Below are 10,117 nucleotides of genomic sequence, written 5' to 3' on the forward strand. Positions count from 1 at the left end.
GCACAGGGAGCAGAGGCCTGGCTGCAGGCAGTGGGGCAGGGAGGTGCACAGTGGGCAATGCAGTGTGTGGGCAGCTCTTGTGCACCTCAACAGAAGGAGGACATGAAACTATCAGAGTGAATCCAGAGGAGCGGGACCCAGATGCTGAAGGGTCTAAAGGACAAGACTTAGGAGCAGCTGAGGTCACTTGGAGCTTGGAGAAGAGGAGGCTGAGGAGTGGCCTCATCACAGCCCTCAAAGTGGGAAGCAGAAGGGGAGGTGCTGATCTCCTCTCTCTGCTGACCAGAGACAGGACATGAGGAGATGGGAGGAAGCTGCACCAGGGGAAGTTCAGACTGGACATTAGGAGAAGGTCCTTCACCCTCGGTCACTGGAACAAGGCTGTCAGAGCAAGGAGCAGGGCTGGGAGCAGCATCTCCTCCTACCTGCAGTCGCAGCTGAGCCATGTCTCTCATCAGCCTGTTCCGACGAGCCTCCTCTGCAGCCTAGTCACAAAACCAAACTTCCACATCAGTTAGCAGGAAACACACAAGCTCACAGGGGGACAGGCTGAAAAGGGGACACCTGGGCAGCTTTAAGGAGTGAAACTTCCATCCCCCCAAAAAAAGCTCCGTGCTTCTAGTTACAAGCTAATAGTAACCTCCAGGTAGTTGTGCCAAGCGCAGAGCATCAGCCCACCTCTGCCAACTCACCATGTGGAACTGGGCCTGGGCCTGGTGCAGCAGGTTGTCCTGCTCTGCCTGGGCTATGCTGATGAAGATCCCCAGCTCGGGGTTGAACTGCAGGATGCTGCCTTGCAAGTGGGTGATGAAGTGGCCAAAGCTCCGAATGCAGCAGATCCGAACGATGGACTGAAAGCAGCAGCAGGGCCTCAGCAGCAGCGTCCCCCCGGGGGCTGCAGCCTGAGCAGCTCCCACCAGCAGAAGGGGAGCTCGTGGGGCAAGGATGAGGCCTCCAGCAGAGCAGCTCGGCCAGGATTTAGCCCAACTCACCTCCTCGAGGGGTGTAAAAATGGGCCTGTCCTGCTCGAAGTTAAACCTCTTGTGTGCGCTCCTCAGAGGAGGCAGGTTCCGCAGAGCAACATCCTCTGGGAGCAGCAAGTTGGCTTTTAGGTCTGGGAGCTCAGCACCACTCAGAATGTCCTTGACCTCGTTACATAGGGCCAGGCCTGGAGGATGAGGGGGAGAGCAGCAATGGGAGCGTTCTCTGTCCCAGCTGTTCCAACAGACAAGCATTCCCAGCTCAGCTCTGCTTCTCCACAGCCACCTTTAGGCTGAGGTGCAGGGCACAGCATGAGCATTTTTGGAGCTTCCAACCTAGTTTCCACGATTGCCATGACACAAATCACACCCTTGAGAGGTAATTCTCAAGGGGCTGGCCACATAAAGGCTTCACACCCAGGGGAGAGTGTGCCAGTGTCTTGTCAGCTGTATGTGATGCACTAATAGAGCTCAAATCTAACTGGAATGGTGTTTAAACCAACACACACGATGCTGCTTCCCCCTGTGCTCAGCAGCGAAGTGCTGCTGGCAGATGTCTCCCCCCTCATGGCAATTCCTGACAGCTGAAACGTGACATTCCCCCCCCAGTACCTGATTCCTGCAGGTCTGCAGCAGAAGGCAGGAGGTTCAGGAGCACTGACAGCCTGTTCCACAGGCTCTGAGAGCTCTGCAGGAGCAGAACACAGAACACAAAGGTCAAGAGCGATGGCTACAACTCCCTTGGGAATTCCAGCCCCTTTCAGAGGCCTCAGGATGAGCTGAAGGAGAAATTTCGTTCCACTTCTTCAATCAAGATCATCTTCATTCAGCTGAGGAGTATTTAACATCTCCCATCCTGTCCAGGCCTGGGACAGCACCTTTCCTACGCCCTCAGCAGCCCAGCCCAGAGGAACTGAGCACCCTGGAACCCACCCCAGCTCCCACCTGAGCACACATGATGATGAGGTCTGTGTTTGTCCTCAGCCAGTCCAGGAACACCTTGACAGTGAGCAGCAGCCCCTCGTTGGTCATGATCTGCAGCTTCTCCTGAAGGGAGCGCTCATTCCTGCAGGATTTGTTACTTGAAATGCTTTCCTCGGAGTCAGACACATCGTCTGGAAAACAAAGGGAAAATTATGCAGAAATATGTGTTTATATTAGACTGAACCCCTGGAGAAGCCAAGCACATGGTTTGTTTCTTCCTTTACCCCCCTCTCTTTCAAGTGGCTCTGAAGCAATGCTGGGAGCCAGCAACCATTAACATCATAGTTCCCCTCCCGATCCTGGCAAAGCCTGAACCCAACAGGCTGCCAAAGTGTTTCCTTGCTCCAGGAATGACAAACAGGCCCGTGTGGGTTTATCTGAGACTCAAACAATTCCCTGTAGTGCATCCCCTCTCCCTTTCAAGCTGTTTTTTATAACTCCCCCCCCTCTAAACAGTTGTGGAAGCTCCACAGTGTCAGAGGGGCACAGGAAGAGGCCCCCAACACCTCTCACCTGCCCCCAGGTCCCATCTTACAGCCCGACTCCTTGAGAGCTTCATGTCAAGAAGAGCTTCCTGCACTGCCCAGCACCAAAAGCACTTGGAAGTTTCTCATTAGAGAGGTTCCACATGGGGAAAAAGGAAGGGAATCCTTAAGAGGTGCTGGAATTCTCTGGATCACCGGAGCTGCCTGCTCGGCGTTTAGCCTGAGCAATGGCTAATCCTGGCTGGCTGCAGGTCCTTTGCTCAGTGCACATACTCCTGGATGTCCAGCAGGAACAGTAAAGCTCTTGAGGAAACACCCAACCCAAGCCCTGCCCCAGCACTTGCAGGACAACCTGCTCCTCCAAACCTGCCCAAAGGAGAACCTGTCCCAGCAGAAGGGCTGGAATTCAGCAAACAGACCCAGACCTGCAACCAAATACACGGGACAAGGCCACTGCTCCTTACCTGGCTCTGCCAAGCTGGACTTCTCCAGATCTCCATTGACACATGGTTTGCCTTCTACTCCATCCTTCAAAAGCGGGGGGTCACTGCTGGGTTTCAGAAGGATGTTGCTGAAGGTGGGAGCCAAGCGGAAGCAGCGTTTGGTCTGGAACAGTTGGGTTGACATGGCCTGGAGGTTACTGGCTATGCTGGTGTCGCTCGTGCTCAGGGAGGTTGGCCCATTGAGGGCTGGGTCTGGAGCCTCAGCTTTCGAGACGCCGGAGCTCCTGGAGTCCCCCAGCCCGCTGCCATCCACACAGTTCTTCAGGGCCTCCTCGGGCCCGCTTTTGCCGCGGCCGCTTCCCTCCTCGCCCGGCTCATCCTCCATGTCCTCCAAGTCGGAGCGAGATTCCTGGCTGTTCATGTCAGAGTCCGTCTCCACATCAAAAGCAGCTTCTGCTTCCTCGTCGCTCTTCTCTGAGCCGCTTTCAGAGCCATCGCTGCCCTTTATGGAGCCCTGGCTCGAGTCGGAGTCAAAGCCCTCGCTCAGGTCGCTCTCGTCCCCCTGCTGGGGGCGGCGGCGCCGCAGGCAGGACAGGCGGGAATACTTCCTGCTCTTCCTGCTCTCACTCTTCCTCTGCTCCTCACTGGGCTGATGATTTGCCAGGTCACCTTCAGCTTCCTTCTCAATCAACGGCTCCCGGGGTTCCTGGTCATCTGCAGGCAACGAAATGAGACCAGAACCTGGCTTGGAAGGGAGCTTAAACCTCCTCCAGCTCCACGGGCAGGGACACCTTCCACTAGAGCAGGTTGCTCCAAGCCCCTGTGTCCAACCTGGCCTTGAACACTGCCAGGGATGGGGCAGCCCCAGCTTCTCTGGGCAGTGTGAGTAGGGATGAGGTTTGCTGAGCAAGATCTGCCCCCCCGAGGCTCTGCTCAGATGTTTCACCTCAAATCATCTCAGTGGAGGAGAAAAGAGGAGTAAGGAGAAAAGCCCAGTAAATAGCAGCAAATAGAGACACAGAAAATAAGGAGCACAGATTGGGGTGAATGAGCTGCCAAGAGATGCAGAAAGATAACTCCTTACAACAAGGAAAGCCATGTTTTCACCCTGTGAGGAGCGTCTCGGTCTCAGCACGTCACCCATCCTGAGGGATTTCAGCACCCAGAAGTGTTGATGTCTCTAAGCCCACCCAGCACCAAAACCCACCCCCAGGAGACTGAGGAAGGCAAAGGAGGAGCCTCCAGGAGACCCAGCTCACCTGTGCTGTCACTCTGAAAGGCTGGCACTGGATTTTCCCCTTCCTCCAGCTCTGCCTGCAGGCGGATGTTGACGTGGTTTATGAGGTGAGAGAAGAGGGCCAGGGTGAAGGCAATGGCTGCACTGTACTGCTTGGAACCTGCAAGGAGGCAGCAGGAGGTGGAGAAGAGCAAGCACGAGTCCAGACCACGACTGTCAACATCCTGAGGCAAGAGTTAAGACGAGAGCCCCCTGAGGGAAGCAGTTGTTACCTGCCCTCTTGAGGCTGTGGACACTCATGAGGCAGATGATCACCATGCGGAAGATGAGGAGATCAGGAAGGAAGGAGTAGCCACTCTCATACTCTTCTTCATCTTCACTAGTTGAGCTCAGATTAGGAGGAGAGGGCAGGTAAAACAAGCACAGGTTGAAATCCTCCAGCACAGACTGGCACAGAGATGTCAGCTCGGAATCCAGAGAGCTCAACGAGAGGCAAAACCAAACCAGGGTTAGTATTGCAGGCTCAGGCCTGAGGGGAAGCTGACCCAAACCTGGCTCTTGGGCCATACTTTAGCACTCGACTCCCATGTCTTTAACTTGCAGCCCTGGCAGAATATTCCCAACTCTCTGTAGCTATCAGCTACTTCAAAGGAAGCACACACAGTACCCAGTGTGACAGGCTCCAGGAGCCTCCTCCTTACAAACCAAACCTGGCTGCAAAGCATCCTTTTCAGGGAGTTGGAGGAATTGAAGCCATTCCCAGTTTTCTTAGGCACTAAAGAAGTGTGGAGCAGCTATTTTAAGGAGCACTGAAGATCTACTCTGGTAGTAGGCAGTAGCTGAAAGCTAGTCCCATAGTGGGCTGCACTGGCACAGCAGCAGGCTGAGGAAAACAACTACCCCTCTGTGTTTGGCACTCAGGAGATGGCAGCTGGAGCAGTGCAGCTAATCTGGGGTCCCCAGTGCACCCAAACCCATAAAGACACTGATAAACTTGACCCAGCCTGGCAGAAGACTCTCAAGGGGAAGAGAGAACGTGATGTGGGAGAGGAAAGAGAAGCAAGTTTGTTCCGCCTGAAAGGGAGAAGCCTCAAAGGGGATAATCTCTGTTTTCAGATGTTCCACCATGAGGGTAACTGAAGTCTTGGCCCTTTTGGCAGGAAGCCTCAGCACGGGCACTGTTAACCCTCAGGAACAGTGTCTCTCAGGTCTGAATGCCCATTACTGAGTTAGCAACAGGAGAGAGAACGTGCTGTAACCTCACCTGCTCTTTGGCTGCAAAAGACTCTGCAGGTACATGAAGCTCACCAGCAACCTCTTAATGTCTTTGCCTCTAAAAAGATTGGGAAGAAAATACTGTAAAGCAGAATGGACCAGACCAGCAGAGCTCTGTGCACAGGTAAATCAGGTCTCCACTCAAAACCACATCTTGAGGAAACTACAGAGGAAAAAGACCCTTCGTGCACTTCAAACTGTCCCAGATATGCCTCAACCCTCAGGAAGAGTCACCAGCTCCAGGGGAGAGAGAGAAAATGTCTCATCTCACACACTACAACGAGCCAGCATTTAGCTTTTGTCCTGAAATGAGGAGCTGAGAGCTCAGGAATGGGAGCTCAACATCTTGGGAACAGCCCTGCCTCCAGGCAGCCGTTCCTGCAGTTCCCACTGCAGAGACACTGCTCCCAGCCCCAAGGATGACTCTGGGGACACTGCAAACCTTCTCCTTTCCCCTCTCACCTCTTCTTGCTTGGAGACAACCTCCTGGTCTCACATTTCTTCAGCTGGTGGTACATTTTGGCTGCTTTGTCATAGAGCCGCTTCAGGTTCCCATAGGCACCTTCAAAGGACACTTCAGACTGGATGCTGAGACCCCCAAAGAGAACACAGCCCCGGTTACTTTGCCACAAGGTTACTCACATTTTAGGGCTTGTATTAAAGCCATAAAGCTTTTCAGTCACTTCAGCATGAAGACGGGTACTTAGTGCTTTGCTTTGAGCCTGCTGGGCTATTGGCTTCCCACTGATGTCCCCTGAAACTGAGCCGCTGCAAACAGGCCCCCAAGTAAAGGAGACAAGAACGTGGTCCCACAACCAGAGTGCACTGATTCTCTGTCCAGGACACACACTCACCAGCGTAAGTAACAATAGGTGGCCTCCACGTTGTAGTATTTGCTCCCTGCCAGTGTCCCCAGCTGGTTAAAGGGCATGCCTGTCACGGGAGAGGGGCAATGGCATTAGGTGACAATCCTGTCGTGGCCCTAGAAAGCAGATCCTTTCCCTCTCACTACATTTCTCCCCAGGAGGGGAGCCAGGAGGCACAACCAGTAGTAAAGCTGGAGTACAAAGGTCTGGGCTACTCAATCCTTCAGGCACACAGCTTTTTGTTTCATGTCCTGTAGTGCTTTTAGATCCTCCCCACCTTCCTGCCAGTTCTCTGCATAAGAAAGCAGAGCAAACAATGCCTTCCCCTCCTGTAATGCCATGGCCTTGACTCCTCCTGCCACAGACATCATCTCACCAGCATCTAAGAGTTCTGCTCTGTTACGTGGCACACAAATTCTCGGGGTTAGCAGATGAGGAAGTTAATACACACTTCACTCACTGGTGAAGGGCACTTTGGTTTAACTCCTCTCTTTGGGGAGTCAGCAAGGAAGCTTCTCAAAGGAAGTGATTTTTGAGCAGAGGCTGAAGCCAGCCCTCCCTCAGCAGCAGGACAGAATCCTGCCACCTCACAACGTGGTGGAGTCACCTTGTGGCAAGGGGATCTGAACAACTACAGACTCACTCACCAATCTGTGGTGCAACAGAAAGGGCCTGATAGTAAAACCTCTCAGCCAGCAGCTCCGTGTCCACGCCTGCCAGCTCATTCTGGTAGCGAGCTGAAAGAAACCACACAGCAGGCATCAAAACCAAACAGCTCGTGGCAGGGGGTTGCAACTGGGTGTCTCAAGGTCCTTTCCAACCCAAAGCACCCCGTGATTCCATGAAACCCTCTTGTTTTCACTGCACACCACACGTGAAGCCCTCAACACTTGTAACAGCACCTAAGCAAAGGGGAGAAATTCTGCTCCATGTGCTAAGTGCTGATCAATGTATCCTTGAAATGCCTCGTTTTCCAGTGCCTCAGACTATGTTCTGCTGCAGCAGAGTGGGAAAACTACATCAAGGCAGCTGAGTTAGTAACATAGTTGTGCCTTCAGGGTTTGGACAACAGGAGGCACTTTGGAAACCCGAGGTGAAAGCACACGGAAGAGATGAGGCCGTTTCTCTTCCACCAGTCACTCTTCCTACCCCCATCAGCCATTTCTTTGGGACAAAGCCATCTTCAGGCTGATTCATGCCCAATGAGAAGGGGAAAGAGCTTCCAGGAGCTGTGTCACACTTCAAAGAGCTGGTTCTCACCCAGCTCCATGTTCCTCCCTGCCTTCCCTCCCCTGTGTTCACAACAAGACGCTGACACACTTACCCCACACACGTGGGGGAGAGACACCTTTATCTGCTATAAAGGGATGATGTGGAGCCAGACACGGTGATGAAGAACCTGGGGTGGCCTAAAGCTCAGGATTGACTCCCAGTATTCCTTAAGAAACCTGCCTTTGTGTCATGCCCATGCTGGTGACAGCAGCGAGGCAGCCTTGAGGCACATGTGAAGTGAGAAGTCTCAGAGTTGCCTTCACACTGTCCAAACAACACCAATGGAAGTGAAGGCCTCCATGAGCCACTGCTTCCCATCTCATCTACCTGCCTAAAGCTAAAGCTTGAGGTGAAGTTCAGGGAGCCAGGAGGATCCCAGCTTACACCACTCACTGCCAAACCCGTCAGAGGGAAACCAGTGTCCACAAGTCCCTCTGGCTGGTCGCTAACAACGAGGGACTCAGCCCTGGCCAAGCACCATCTTTTCACTGTATGAAACACCCCAAAAGCTGCTGCTGCTCTTACCCAGATCTCCCAGATACACCAGACATCTGTGACAAGCCATCTGGGCCCACTCCATCTCCTTCTCCGATGCAGACACAGGTTTCTTGCAGCCTGCATGAGGGAATCACACACACCATTGGGCAAAGGCTGCTGGACAGACCCTGCTGACTGGGGGTCACAGGACAACCAGGCCCATTTAGCAGGCTTAAAGAAGCTTTTCAAGCCCCTCTGTCCAGCCAGAGATTGAGTCCTCACCAGTGAACCCAAGCACTAACCTATGAGAGGGTCTGTTACGTGTGTCCAGTCGATGCAGCACTGCAGCTCCAGCTGGTAGTGGGACTGGATGTAGAGGAGAAGGTGCTGGTAGAACCCTATCCCAGCTACTAAGTGAGTCCTGTAGGCACACTCCAGGGTGCTACGGCTGTGAATGTGCTGCAGGGAGGAGAAAGGAGGCTCTGGTAACCCAGGTAACATTTGCACTGGCCACCCCAGTTACACCAAGTAGGAAGCAGGACAGGAGGTAGCTCAGGAGGAGCTTTGCACAGGTGTGTACCCTCTCTTGCTCAGCGATGCTCTATCGAGTGGGACAGAGTAAGGGTCAACATCAAGAAGGAGAAAGTCTTGCAACAAGAGGTAATTAAAATCAAGGTGACTGCTTAAAGCACTTGAAACAGCTTCAGAGCACCAGGTCACCAGGAGAGGGCTTGTGGCATTGGAAAACACAAGTGGGAACACTGTGCCTCTGGAGACCAGCATTCCACAGGGAGATGGGAGCTTCTGAAGATGGGGAGACACCCACTGCCCAGGCAGAGGCTTTCTCAGGCCAGAGCCCCAGATACCTGCCTTTTTATTGGTTTTAATGAGCTGGATAACTTCATAATAAACCTTCCTCCAGAGCAGCTCTTCTGCTTTTCTTCCATAATCCACTGGGTGCAAGAACATCAGCTTCACACAGAGCTCCCGCAGCCTGCGACAGAGAGCAGAGAAGTCACATCTACCTCCAAGTGCAGCTGCCACTTGGTAAGCATGGAAGAGGAAGCCCAGAGCATTTTACAAGGGATGAGCTGGGCCCTGGGTGATGGTACACCTTGTATCACCCCCCCACAACAGCATCTGCAAGTGCTCATGGTCACCTTGGGTCAATGGGCCACCAGCAGCTTCCTGAGCTGCAGGAAGGGTCGTGCCAAGGGTTGTCTTGACAGCTTAAAGAGGCAGGAGAACTCATCCCTGCTGGGCACCCTCGGGGCCTGGGAGGAGCTTTCACACCCAGGGAAGGTGGTAACACAGGGAAGACACTGGCCAGGGTGAGGTGACCTGGTCGTTGCTCAGCGACAGTCTCCAGCCATGGGCCGTGTGCTTCAAATCTAGCCTCTGCTCCCAAACCCAGGCCACGAGGAGCACAACAACCTGCTTACACTGTGTTGGAAGCTCCAGGGGCTCCTTCACTGGGCTCTTCCCCAGGGAATGGTGCAAAGCAATTGCTCTGCCCAACTTACTTGTTCCTCAAGCTGATGTTCTCTGGCTTGAACACCTCCTGATACGCTGCCTTGTTCCCCAGGATGAGATCCAGGCGATGAACAGCCTCCACCACTGCTCTGCAAGGGGACACAGGAGGAGAGCTTCAGGCCAGCAGCGATTCCAAACCAGCCCAAAACATGAATTCACGAGCTTTTTCCCCTGAAAGCAGCTAAAAATCAGACCAAGGAACCTCTAAACCATGGCCAAAACCTGCAATCGGCTCTTCCCAGCTGCCGACTCTACATCTTCCTCTTCAAGAACCTTCCTCTAGATGAAGAACCCACCCAAAGGTCTGTGACCAACCTCAGCATCCACTTCTGCTCACCAGCATCCTCCTCACGTGGCCTGAAGGTCCTTTGCAACCTCCAACAACCCCACCAGCAAGTAAAGCTGGGGAGTAAAACCCTTGTGGATTACAGGCAGTGAGTGCCTCATTCCTGTCCCCATATCCCTCGAAGCCTCCCTGCAGTGGGATGAAGCTTGAAGCAGGCTGTTTCCTATGCAGAAGGGTGACCAGGAAGGGGAAGTGCTGATCCCTCTGATTCCCAGCAGG

General features: G+C 53.6%; 1 protein-coding gene across 1 annotated transcript in view; it reads right to left on the bottom strand.

The window, feature by feature from the left end:
* The window catches only part of SMG5 (SMG5 nonsense mediated mRNA decay factor), a gene marked incomplete at its 5' end in the record, with an annotated part of 12,182 nt that extends 2,517 nt beyond the window's left edge, over positions 1 to 9,665 (bottom strand). The window contains 16 exons of the mRNA XM_010014813.1: positions 426 to 485; positions 693 to 851; positions 993 to 1,168; positions 1,593 to 1,668; positions 1,926 to 2,095; positions 2,914 to 3,606; positions 4,152 to 4,289; positions 4,402 to 4,610; positions 5,394 to 5,462; positions 5,867 to 5,992; positions 6,259 to 6,337; positions 6,918 to 7,007; positions 8,068 to 8,157; positions 8,322 to 8,478; positions 8,890 to 9,013; positions 9,543 to 9,665. Coding sequence (XP_010013115.1) covers positions 426 to 485; positions 693 to 851; positions 993 to 1,168; positions 1,593 to 1,668; positions 1,926 to 2,095; positions 2,914 to 3,606; positions 4,152 to 4,289; positions 4,402 to 4,610; positions 5,394 to 5,462; positions 5,867 to 5,992; positions 6,259 to 6,337; positions 6,918 to 7,007; positions 8,068 to 8,157; positions 8,322 to 8,478; positions 8,890 to 9,013; positions 9,543 to 9,665 — 2,539 coding nt within the window. The remainder of the gene's footprint in view (positions 1 to 425; positions 486 to 692; positions 852 to 992; positions 1,169 to 1,592; positions 1,669 to 1,925; positions 2,096 to 2,913; positions 3,607 to 4,151; positions 4,290 to 4,401; positions 4,611 to 5,393; positions 5,463 to 5,866; positions 5,993 to 6,258; positions 6,338 to 6,917; positions 7,008 to 8,067; positions 8,158 to 8,321; positions 8,479 to 8,889; positions 9,014 to 9,542) is intronic.
* Positions 9,666 to 10,117: the final 452 nt, after the last annotated feature.

Source organism: Nestor notabilis, unplaced genomic scaffold (assembly GCF_000696875.1).
Source record: "Nestor notabilis isolate BGI_N333 unplaced genomic scaffold, ASM69687v1 scaffold18245, whole genome shotgun sequence".
In the NCBI taxonomy this organism is placed as follows: Eukaryota; Metazoa; Chordata; class Aves; order Psittaciformes; family Psittacidae; genus Nestor; species Nestor notabilis.